The sequence below is a fragment of the Thamnophis sirtalis genome, unplaced genomic scaffold (assembly GCF_051295495.1).
Source record: "Thamnophis sirtalis isolate CommonGarterSnake01/CBP01778 unplaced genomic scaffold, rThaSir2_p1.2 scaffold_4, whole genome shotgun sequence".
Lineage (NCBI taxonomy): Eukaryota > Metazoa > Chordata > Lepidosauria > Squamata > Natricidae > Thamnophis > Thamnophis sirtalis.
Window position 1 is genome coordinate 118,228,853 of NW_028261384.1, and position 13,032 is coordinate 118,241,884.

A 13,032-nucleotide genomic window follows, 5' to 3' on the forward strand; every position below is an offset into this window, starting at 1 on the left:
CTCATGTGCCCACAGAGAGGGCTCTGTGTGCCACCTGTGGCATGCATGCCATAGCTTTGCCATCACGTATGTAGTTGGATAGGCAGATACTCTCAGGGAGAAGTGGTTCTGCAAATAACCTGGCCCTTTGCTACATAGAGCTTTATAGGCGGTAACCAGCACGTTGAATTGCACCTAAAAAGCAAATTGTAACCAGCGCAGCTCACACAGCAATACAAGTAATACTCAAATTACAACCATTCATTTAGATATGAAGTTACACTGGCCTTGAAAACAGTTACTTATGACCAATCCTTATATTTAGGACCATTGCAGCATCCCCATGGTCACATTATCAACAGGAGTAACGTGGGTGAACTGCAGGGCATGCAGAAGTATACACACCCCTGCATTATGGGCCAGTTGCAGCTTCCAGATAGTCTCCAAGGGTAGCTCCATGTAGAGTGCAGTGCAGTAATTGAATGAAGTGACTTAAGGCGTGAATGACAGTGAGGAAGGAAATGTAGAAATATATTTCAAAGATACGTCCGAGAATGGGAATTTCCAGTGGTTGCAATAGTTTCAATGTTTTTAAAAAAGAAACTGGGGGATTTTCACTGCTGATTGATTTGATTCTGAGTAACTTGATTTGATATCTTCAATTTCTGTTATTGGTGAGAAAAGCTATCAAATTTCATACAAAAAATATCTCGGTTTTTGCCTATCCCAATTATTCCTGTTCAAACCAAAGCAAATAAAAAGAAGGAAAACGATGTTTTGAGCATCCAAAGATATTGACCTCCCCTGGATATTCCTTCAAACTGTATGAACTTAGAACATTAAAATATTCATCTAGAAACAGCTTTTACCTTGAAAATTGTATTAAGATTATTTCTTAATAATCTTTTTTACAAGTTTTAAAAAATGTTTAGCAGAAAATGAGGACAATATTAGACCTTTACTTTTAAGGATGGTCTCAGGGAGTGAATCCTTTTGCCCCCTACAGGTAGTCCTCGACTTACAACCACAATGGAACTCAAAATTTCTGTTGTTAAGTGAGATGGTTGTTAAGTGAATTTTGCCCCATTTTATGACCTTTCTTGTCACAGTTGTTAAGTGAATCATTGCAGTTGTTAGTAACAAGGTCGTTAAGTGAATCTGGCTTCTCCATTGACTTTGCTTGTCAGAAGGTTGCCAAAGGAGGTCACATGACCCTGGGACACTGCAACCATCAAGCATCCAAACTTTGATCATATGACTATGGGGCTGCCCCAACAGTTGTAAGTGTGAAAACTAGTCCTAAGTTGCTTTTTAATGTGCTATTGTAACTTTGAATGGTCATTTAATGAACTGCTATAAGTTGGGTTTTTGCATTGATGTTTATGGGCAGCAGGATGTTTAAAATGTGAACAAGGAGATCACATTTGCAGAAAATAACATTATCCTTTAAGTCCCGCTTTCTGTGTCCCTCGTTCCTCTTTTTCAGAAGAAAGGTTGTATAGCTAGTCCTCCTCTTTGTTCTGACCGAGGCTTCCCAAGAGCCTGAAGCAAACTCCTTGTCCTGACAAAAAACCCTTTAATTAATTCTGCTCATTCACATCCAGCAAAGTCTTTCAAGAGAGGATGTACAGTCACAGACCTTATCTGGCTTGGAGAGCTGCCAGGCCGATCTCTGAAAAACTTGGCAAGGAGTCTCGAAGAGTCAATTAAGTGAACTAATTGTTTCCTGCAAACTCCACTCCCCTTTCGCTACTCTTTTATGTCCTCTGGAAGGGGGCATTCATCGTCCACCTGTGGCCTTACTCCCAAGTCGACCCCTGTTCTTTAGCTGTTCCCTTCGTCTGGCCACACTGCACATGCATGCACTAAGAACAGTCTCCAGCTGTTCGTCTGCCTCACTGATGTCTGACTCTGAAGGCAGCTGATAACTGGCATACGGCCCTGGCCCCCTCACTGCCTCCGACACAGAGCCCTCATCAGAGGCTTCCCCAGACTCCAGGACTGGCCCATGTTCCTCCCCAACCTCCTCACTGTCTGAATCTGCTGCCAGCTCTGCTGGTGTGCCCCAACACTCTTATGACCAGTGAGTCATGTAGTGATTGTTCAGAGTTACAATGGGCCTTCTGAGTTGCGGGTATTTATGATCTAATTTGGAAATTCCGACAGCTGCCCATCTGCCTGTTTTCACGTGAATGTACGTTAGATACTCAACCGCTGGCCCACACTCATGGTCACTCATAGCATCCCGTGGTCACGTTACCATGTTTTGCAATGTCTGCCAAAAACTGGCACATACTTCTTGCTTTCAGCAAAACTGTTCCATAGAAAACCCTTGGTTCGATTAACAATTGCAATGTTCTCTTAATGACTGCTGCAGAAAAGGTCATAACATTGGACCGGTCATGTGGGTAACCCGTTTTACGGCCATTGTGACTTACGACCATGATGTGCAGACTCCATCACAGTCTTAAGTTGAGGACCTCTTGTAATCCTCTACAGAAGCAGGCGATCCAAGAACAAGTGTCCCAAAGGTCCTTTTTAGGAGGCAAGTGTACTTTCTTGTTTTTACTTTAAAGACATTTCTCTTCTCACCCAAGAAGCTTCTTCAGCTCTGAATAGATGGTGCGGAATAGAAGGATTTATACTCCTTGCAGACATTTGATGAACCATCAGCACCACTCAGGTGACCCTGAGGAAACAGATAAACTTCCAAGTGCTTCAACAACCTTCTAAAAGGATGCAAATCCTCCCATTCCCCACCATCCAGTCAGAGCTGAAGAAGCTTCTTGGACAAGAAGTGAAAAGTCTTCAAAGAAAGAACAAGGAGGTACATTGGCCTCCTGAAAAACACCTTTGGGACAACCATGACTGAGAATCTTTATAGACCCAAGAACAAGTCCCATGTTGACATCTGTTTGTTTGTTTTATCATACTAATTTCGCAAAACTCCATCCTGTTTCTCCCACAGAACAAGTTAAGCTGATTGCTTGGAATACCTTTTTTTTTTTTTTTGCATTTCAAAAGTATTGGAAAAATCTGTTGTCTTCGCAAGGACACAGAAGGCTGACTCTAGGCTTAAAGGAGTCTTCTGCATGACTCTCTCTGCTGCAACCTCTCTTCTTAATGCTACTTTATGTCTTATAGAGGCTGCCTGTGTAGGACAAATTCTGTTCATCATAGCAAAATCATATTCTGACAATTTTTCTCTTTGGGCAAACAATGTCCTTATTTTGTCCCCACCCATTAAGTCATTGCTAGCTGTACCCATCTAATAGTAGTTTCTCTCTTGTTCCAAAAGCATCCAGCAAAAGTACTCTTAAGGCATGCAAGACAAGCTGTGACCCATTGGGTCATCCTTTCAAAGATATTTCCTTACCTAAAGAGGGAAACAGAATGACCACAGGCAGGCAAAATGATAAAAAGAACAAGAGCAACCTCTGAATTCCTGCTGGCTTCCCCAATTGGGCTTCCTTGTGAGAAGCTAGCAGGGAGCATTGGAAACAATGATTGCACAATTTCTTTTTTCTACATTCACGTCCCCTTCCCCTTTTATTCCTCTGCACTTTTTAAATCTTAATTTTTAATACATTTCTTTATTTTGTAGTTGCATCATATAATCTTTAATAAAATTAAAGATTGGGGGGGGGACGGGACCACGATCACTTGATCACAAATAACTGCAGAGATGCCCTGGCAGCTTTAACTTGTCAATACATATTCTAGACAAAAACAAAAACAGAATAACAGAGTTGGAAGAGATCTTGGAAGTCTTCTAGTCCAACCCCTTGCTCAGGCAGAAAACCCTATACCAGGAGTCATCAAACTTGGCAACTTTAAGACTTGTGGACTTCAACTCCCAGAATCCTCCAGCCAGCTTGTACTAGAAGACCTCCAAGATCTCTTCCAACTCTGTTATTCTGTTTTCACTACTTTTAACAGTATTCTAAAAGATATATTTACCATAAGAGGCAGCACTTCTGCTTCTTCCCTATAGAATGTCCAATAACGAAGGATGCTGAACTGGTCTTTGTTGCTTCTTTGCCAGTTTCCTTCAACCAGTCTGCTTCAATCACTTTCTTAATGCCCCCCCCCCCCAACAACAACAACAATCTGCTCAGGGAGTGGTTCCTTAGGAACTTACCACCATCAGTTCTGCTCTACAGGATCTAGTGATTGGCGCAATCATGGCATCTCTGGGGCTCTTTCTGCTTGTTGTCTTCCCATGTAGTTCTTTGTTTCATACTGTTTTAACTTGAGAGATCCCCAACGGAAGGGGGTGGGGGGAGACACGATCTAAAGCTGCCAATGAGAGTCAAGTAAGGTTGACCAGATTAAGAGGCAAACACAAAGTAGATCTAAAACTAATTTTATTAGAACTATAACAGGATCTTGAAAGTGTCAGTGTGCTCCTCTGAGAATTGTTGTTGTTATTTGGTCATACTGTCAATCAGATGTTCAAGCTGGAATTGCATCTTTATCCACATACACAATCACTCCACGCGCAGGTGGAAACATATGACTAGTTTTCCACCCACCCCAATTACTTGCATAGGGATTATTCTTTATACTATTTATGTTGTTTGTATTTTTGGTCATGGATTGCACCAGTGAGGCTAAAGCCAATTTCGTTGTATACATGATGTACAATGACAGTAAAGGCTATACTATACTATACCAAGATCTTTCCAAGGTACAGGCAGAGGGCAGACAATCATTCATTTAGTGGCTGTTTGAAGTTATAGCAGCACTGAAAAAAATGACTTATGATCAATCCTCAACCTTACAACCGTGAGAGCATCCCCACAGTTGCAGGATCAAAATTGAGGTGCTTTGCAAACAGCATGGATTTGTGAGGGTTTCAGCATCCTAAGGTCACATGATCACCATTTGTGGCCCTCCAAGTCAGCTCCCAACAAGCAAAGCCAATGGGGAGAGCTGAATTTAGTTAACAACCATGTGATTCACTTAAAAACAGTGGCAAAAAACGCTTATGAAATCAGGTGTGGCAGCCACTTTGCTTAGCAATGAAAATTCTTGCCCAATTCTGTCAAGGACAATCTGTACAAAGAAAATTATACATAGATATAACATATTATCCCCATAGAATCTAAGGTTCACAACTACAGATATTTCTTCTCTTACAAACAATTCATTTAGTGGGCGTTTGAAGCTACAGTGGCACTGAAAAAATTGCCTTATGACCATGTTTCACCTTACAACAATACAGCAGTTCCATGATCACATGATCAGAATTTGGATGCTTGGCAACTGGCATGTATTTATGAGGGTTGCAGTATCCCAGAGTTATGCCATTCCCTTTTGCAACCTTCTGGCAATCAAAATGAATGAGGAAGCCAGATTCACTTAACACCTGTGGTATTGATTTAACTATTGCAGTGATTTGCTTAACAACTATGGCAAGAAAGGTAGTAAAAGAGAAAGATGTGAGGAATTCACTTAACAACTGACTCAATTAGCAACAGAAATGTTGGACTCAATTGTGATCATGCAGTAAGTTGAGGGGTTCCTGTGCAGTGAAAACTATTTGTCATTGTATTTTATTCCACCCAATTGCTCCCCAATCGGGAAGTGTCCTGTTCAGAGTTACTAATATTGGTGGTGCTTGTCTTGTGTTGTGTCTTTCACGATGACCGACTGTTGCCTCTGTGTTCTAATCTCGACCCTTCCTTCTGTCTCTGCTCTGCAGGGTGCAGGTGTGATGTCCGTCTACCTCTTCACCAAACGTTACGCGGAAGAGGAAATGTATCGCCCGCACCCGGCCTTCTATCGCCCTCGCTTGAGCGACTGTTCTGACTACTCGGGCCAGTTCTTGCACCCTGAAGTGTGGCACCGTGGGCGCAGCCCCTCTGACATCTCCAGTGATGTTTCCATCCAGATGACTCAGAACTACCCACCAGCCATCAAGTATCCCGAACATATGCACATATCAACATCACCTTGCTAGACCTGCCATAGAACATGGTGGACAAGGAGCCTGGCCTTTGCTTGTAGACTACATTGTCCAATCCCCCTAGCTCCCCATGAGGCTGCCCTACTAATGGGGACCTCATTCCTTCTTTGAACACCTTCTACCACCTGCTTTGCTATAAATGCCATCTCTCTCTCTCTCTTGCTCTCTCTCTCTCTCTCTCTCCCTCCTTCTCTCACTCTCTCTTTTTCCCTTTCTCCCACTTCCTTCTTCTAAAGCTAGTGGGAGTCTTCCAAGCCACCTATGGAATTGCTGGTGTTCATGTTGGAAAACTGTTCTCATTTTGGATTCTTCCAGGAAGCTCCACCATCCAATGAAAAATTCTTCCTTACCCTTTCCTACCTTCCTGGTCCCCCACAGACCAGTGGAAGAAGTGGCACAAAGGAACATGTTTTCTACTCCTGCGATGCTGCCTCAAATGTTTTCTCCTTTCACCCAGAGAGTTGGAATTGCCATCAAGAAACAGCTCACCAAGCATGCTTCCCTCAACCTGCTCCCCAAAGATTTGAAAAAATGGGGTTGTTGAAACCATCTCTGCTTTTCAAATCTCGAGAGGAAGAATTACCAAATGCTGGGTTTTTTAAAAAAAAAAATCAATTCCGATCGGAGAGGTTCAGTTTCCCCATCTTTGCACATAATTACTTTACTCTTACTGGCAATGTATTTCGTTTCCTGACATCAAATGGCATCTTACTTTATTTTCCTCCATGCCAAAAACACCATTCAGCTTTATCCATCAGCGAACAGTAAATCTTGCATGTGTTAGTAAGAAATGACAGGTAATATATATATATATATAGGGATACCATATTGGTTTGACTACGAATGGCCTGGTCCAATGAAGTATCTTACTGTTTTTCTTTCCATTTCAGGTAGTCCTTGACTTATGACCACAACTGAGACCAGAATTTCCTTGCTAAGCAAGTGGTTGTTAAGTGACTCAGCCTGATTTTATGGCTTTTTTTGGCCATGGTTATTAAACGAATCACTCTAGTGAATCACATAGTGACTCCTTAAGTGGCTCTGTCTTTCCCTATGAACTTTGCTTGTTAAAAGCTGGCTGGGAAAGTCGCAAATGGCAATCACATGACCCTGGGATGCTGCAACGGTCATAAACAAATGCCAATTGCCAAGTGCCCGAATTTTGATCATGTGATCATGGGGTTGCTGCAAAAGTTGTAAGAGTAAGGACTGGCCATAAGTCACTTTTTCCAGTGCTTGTAACTTCAAGCAGTGGCTAAATGAAGGGTTACAAGTTGAGGACTAACTGTATTCTGGAATGAAGCATAGTTCTGAGATTGTTGCTAGACTGATCTAGCAATTTCTCCAGGTTTTTTCCCCAAAAACTTTTTTAACTACAAATGATTTGTAGTTAGAAGCACCCCAAGTAATTTTCTGTACCCTGACTTCAGTTCTTGCTCCCTCGTTCTCACCTTCTAGTTGGGGGTGTCCAACTTGGCAACTTCAAGTCCCATGGACTTCAACTCCCAGAATTCATCCGTAGACATTAAAGTTGCAAAGGTTTGACATCCCTGTTCTAGATTCTGTCAACCAATGACTAGGCCACCTTTTTATACTGTCACAATCGACCCATTTTGGCAAGTTTTTGATATTGCTTCCAAGTCTCTTCTTGAAACCTTTGATATAATAGGGCATCATCACAGCAGGCTAACAGACGGATCCTATCAGGGATATTTTTTTCTGCAATCTCTGTTCTGTCATTGAAAGAAGTAACCTAGCTAACATCCACAACTGCTCCAAAGCTTTTCATGCCATTTGCCTTCTTGCTGACTCAACTTCCTGGCTGTTTCTCCATTTTTATTTTCTTCAATATTGTTAAGGACCAACTCCACAGGTTGTTCTTCAACCAGTTGTTCTTTTTCAAGAGACGTTTTCATTTGGACCCACCCTCCCCCATCAATAAGGACAATGAATACATCATTATAAAGGGGTGAGGGACTAACAGTGTCTTCCAGCCATCAATGCCTCAATTTCCACCTCCATCTTAAGCGACCTGGCCGTAGTTGGCCACAAATCCAAGTTCCTTACAACACAAGACTCTCTTCAGTCATGGTTCCTTCCATCTTGATGCCACGTAGGGCTGGCAAGGTGAAAACCACATTAAAGAAAAAAGAATTTCAAAGAGAGAAAAACCCACACTCATAAAGAAATAATTTAGTATCAACTTCCTCTTCCTTTTTATTTCAGACTTTATTCATTTTTGGTTTGCTCAATTTACTTACTGCTTTACTGCCTTCTCCATTTTAATTTCTTCTTAAAATTATTTATATTTTGGGGGCATCTGCTCCTTCGCTCTTAATTTTTAATTAACTGCATTTTCATCTTCCTTTTAATTAACTTCCATTTTCAATTTCTTGCAGATTTTATTGCTGGTGTAGACATCTATAAGCATTCCAGATGCTCAGTGTTTTTTTTTTAATGTTTTCCTTTCCCTGATCTAATTTAATTATTTATAATATTCCATTGTTTTAATATATATCCATTATCATGGTTTTTTTAAAAAAACCCACACCTTTTCCTGTTCCTCCTTTCTCTATGTTATTCAGCTACTCCTTTCTAGCTGCTGTGTATGCAGTGTTGAGCCAAGAAGAACAAAATATTGAAAAATGCAAAGAAATTTGGAAGAAAATGTCATGATAATCAACACGCCAATATAATTACTGGATAAAAAAGGAAAGGACAGTGCATTTGGTGGAAAAGTGAAGCAGTAAACAGTAAATGAAAAAGACGTGAGGAATCTTACTAGGTCTAAAGGGGTTATTTTTATGGAAATATAAAATGTTTTTGATGGAAATGAAATACAGGTAGTCCTTGAATTATAACCACATGGAGCCCATAATTTCTGATGCAAAGCAAGACATTTGTTAAGTCTTCCCCATTTTTACAACCTTTCTTGCCACAATTAAGTGAATCATTGCAGTTGTTAAGTTAATACCATGGTGGTTAAGCGAATCTTCCCCATTGACTTTCTTGTCAGAAGGTTGCAAAGGGGGATCACATGATCCTGGGACTGCGGGAATGTATTTATGACTGCAACTGTCATAAATACATGCCAATTGCTGAGCATTCAAACTCTGATCACATGACTATGGGATGCTATAATGGTCGTAAGTGTGAAAAATGGACATTTTTCAGTGCCATTGCCACTTCAAACGGTCACTAAACAAATGGTTGTAAGTTGAGGTCTACCTGTCCTTTCATCTCTGCTCCATGCGTACATATTGTGTAAGACAAGAGGACTGTATTTTTCCTTAGTGATCCCCCCCCCCCAGCCTATTTTTCTGGCCCATCATATAAGCAAAGTGGGGAAAATACTCCATTTTCTTTATGAGGAATGAGAAAGGAACATGGACTTATTGGATTAAGTGGCGCATCCATACCTATTTTGCAAGAGGGAGATCAATGTTTCTCAACCTTGGCAACTTTAAGATGCGTGAACTTCAATACAATACAATACAATAGCAGATTTGGGAGGGACCTTGGAGGTCTTCTAGTCCAAACCCTTGCCTATGCAGGAAACCCTATACGGTTCCAGACAAATGGCTATCCAACATCATCTTAAGACTTCCAGTGTTGGGCATTCACAACTTCTAGAGGCATGTTGTTCCACTGATTAATTGTTCAGGAAATTTCTCCTCAGTTCTAAGTTGCTTCTTTCCTTGATTAGTTTCCACCCATTGCTTCTTGTTCTACATTCAGGTGCCCTTCAATACCCAGAATCCCTGGCTGGCTGGGGAATTCTGGGAGTCGAAGTCCACATGTTTTAAACTTGTGAGGGTCGAGAAACGCTGGCTCAGGTGTTTTAATGGAAACGGAGGTCATTCCCAAATACAGAATTTTCCCTGTATTTACAACGCATCCTCCTTGGGAGAAGCAAAGGCCACCCTGCTCCTTTTTTTTTCTTTTAACCAGTTTGAAGCGATGGCAAAGAACTGCCTCAGAAGGCTGTTGAGGAAATGAACGAGCCATTGTGCACCGTAGAAGTAGGAAGAGCTGGCAAATCACAAGGATTTGTGAAGGATAAAGAATATCAGATCCCTCTGAATGGCTTTGAAAGGGAGAGGAAGAAAAAAATGCTGACTCAGATCTGGCACACCAAGAGCCTTCTTCCCCCCCCCCCCAATCCCCCCCCCCCCGCATGTCTCCTGCTGCTGCTGCGTCAGCATCAACTGCAGCTCAGTCTACCTTCAGGTATTGCGTTGGAGATCACAATCCAGCACAAAATCTATTTCGTACACATGCTTTTCCCCTTGTCCTCGCTCAAGGGCACCTCTCCAGGTGTTTTTATTTGCCATTTCCTTCTTCATCCCAGCTTATTCAAAGTAAAGGAGGAGTTGCTAAACTTGCTCTGTTTCAAGAGGGTGTGCCTGGCTTAAATAAGTCGTTCCTCTTCCCCGCATTTTTTTCTTTTTATAAAACAAAACAAACTTATCTCCTCTCATGCTTCCCGCAACAATCCTGCGAAGTAGGCCGGGCAGAGAGACAGCGATCCACCCAAAGTCAACCATTGAAGTTTCACAGCTGTATATAGTGACACTATAATAAGATACTCTAATCTTGGGGTAGGGTTGGGTGGGGGAATGGGGCTGGTATGAATTATGAAAACATCTGCCCTCTAGGAGGCGCTGTGAATGAACAGGTTCGTACAAATTGCTCTTTGCCCTGAATTAAGTTTCTAGTCCTTTTGATCTTATAGCTCTAAGAAAGCATTACTGTGGCAGATACATAGTAATATTGACTTCCGCTTCCTATTTAAAGGCTGCCTTTTCAGACAAAAGGACCAAGGCATAGCTAAGAGGAACGAACCACTGTAAACTCTGCATGGCTAAGTCTGAAGGCCTAGCTTTGTTCTTTGGTGTATTCTCTAGATTTTATGTGGCTTCAATCAGGATCACTTCTAGGTAGACCCATCCTATTCCTATTTATCTTGGATATTGTCCATAAACCAGTCCTTACAACCACCATGAGGGCAAAATGTTATTTCACAACTGAGGAGAAATAATCTATAATGCTCCAGAGGTCCACAAGATCATGTCTTGATTGGAAGGCAATCAGATGAGATGGAAGATAAGATCTCAAATTTTCCAAATTGTTTCCCATCTCCTGGAAAAGTCTTTATCCAGGGCCAGTAGTTTTCCTTTTGGGACACAACATCTGACCTCAATGAAGCTCCGATTTGACAACTAGGAAGATCCCGATGTTGGAGGGAAAAAATTCATAGAAACCGTAAGGCAGGAGTCCCCATGTCTGGGCTGCAGTTCACTGCCAGGCCTTTGGCCCGTTTGGAATTGGGCCATGCAAGTGGTGGATGAGCGTGTGTGTGTGCATGCAGCTCTATTTGCACGAGTGGTGGTCATGCTCGTGCACAAAGCTCCATTTGTACAAGTGACACACGAGTACCCACCACACAGGCAAATGTCTCTTCCTTCAAGCCCGAAAGGTTGGGAACTGTTTGCCAGAGGAAATCTGTAGGTGTAAGCAGCAGACATGTTAGCAAGTAATCAAATGCTGAATAACATTGCTATGGGATTAAAGTGGTTTTACCCCTCAGTCCTATGCATATTTACTTAGACATTACTTGGTTACAGAAAGCTAAAAAAGATTTTCTTGTTTTTAAGTACCGTAGGTCTTAAGTGAATTTAGTCACAGATATCTAAAGCCCCAGCCCAGTGAACCTGCTGAGATCCTATGACAGCATAGTCAATCATGCATTTTCAAACAACAAACTCTTCTAAATAAATAAGCATATATTCTTTACATATTTTTAACAGATGCCTGTGAAAAGATTCATTGATGTCATCCTATTTATTCAGAATTGCAGCCTCATTTATGATAAGGAATTTTTTTCGGGGGGGGGGGATGATTATTCCTTGTATCTCCTTATAAATGATTAAAGACTCAGAATATTCAAAAAAAATTAAATAGCAATGTTTATACCACCAGACCAATTTAAAAATATATGTAACAGCCGTAAATAGCTGAATGACAGATGAGAGCTCTGAATGCAGGATTATGTTTTTAATAAGAAAGAAAAAGGTATTATATTCTGATTGTTTACACAGAAATAAATCCCACTAAAGTGGGTGGCTGTTTGCTGTAGTAATCAGGTGTGTAAAATCTTGCAGCTTTATATATGCTTGCTGACACATGGAAGATTAAGGTATACAGGCTGTGAATGAAAATTCACACCCGCAAGCAAGTGCAAAGACGGTGTGAAAAATAAAAGAGTGCCCACTGCTTTCTTCCCACATTTTTCTAACTGGTAGTTTGTGGGAAGGTCATCTTTTTGTATCCCGTGGCTGATGTGCAAAAGGCAAGCTTCCAGCTGATTCCTGGCTCAGAGATGCAGCAACAAAATCGAAAAAATCAACATTGCAATCTTGGCTGCCATGAATCTCTTCGAGAGATGGGTCCAAGCATATTCAATTAGGGCAGTGTTTACTTTCTCACGCTTCTGTCGCATTCCACTCCCTAAACCAGGAGCCCTGTGTAGCACCGTTTCCGATTAATGTGTTGAATTAAAAGGCATACATTTCCAGGAGCTTCTGATCATTTTGCTACCAGCGACTAAGCATGACTCTCCTTCTACAGGGTCTGCTCAAAATTCAGGGATTGCTGAAACAGCTTAAAGGAAGGATTCATCAGAAGAGAAAGCTTTTAGAAGTTCAGGATATAAAGCATGGAAGAATAAGGGAAATCACAAGGAACAGTAGGAAGGAGACTTGGGTCATTAAAGTGACTGTGCAATGTAAGTCTTCAAGTCCTTTATATTGTGCATTCTGACTCAGGAATAAACCTTTCGATTATTCAGAGTCCAGACGGCATGAACTGGACACCTGCCTCTGTTGTGTTTGGACAGTTTGCTGATTTACCTGTGATTTAGGGGTTGCAGAGATGTTATCTATTAGTGATGTGTGACCTTGGATCATGCTTCACATGGGCTTAATACCTAGCAGCCACCAAGGGGCACTTAAGGCTGGGTTTGCAGGAGGCAGGTACAAAACTAGCCATCCAGATTTTAGCTGAGTGTATTATTAAGCTAC

The 13,032-nt window shown here is 41.5% G+C and overlaps 1 protein-coding gene across 2 annotated transcripts in view; it reads left to right on the forward strand.

Moving 5' to 3' along the window:
- The window catches only part of CACNG7 (calcium voltage-gated channel auxiliary subunit gamma 7), a 69,598-nt gene extending 57,403 nt beyond the window's left edge, over nucleotides 1-12,195 (forward strand). For both annotated transcript variants that reach the window (XM_087713894.1, XM_087713893.1), the window contains one exon: nucleotides 5,687-12,195. In XM_087713894.1, coding sequence (XP_087570020.1) covers nucleotides 5,687-5,944 — 258 coding nt within the window. In that variant the 3' untranslated portion in view covers nucleotides 5,945-12,195. The remainder of the gene's footprint in view (nucleotides 1-5,686) is intronic.
- Nucleotides 12,196-13,032: the final 837 nt, after the last annotated feature.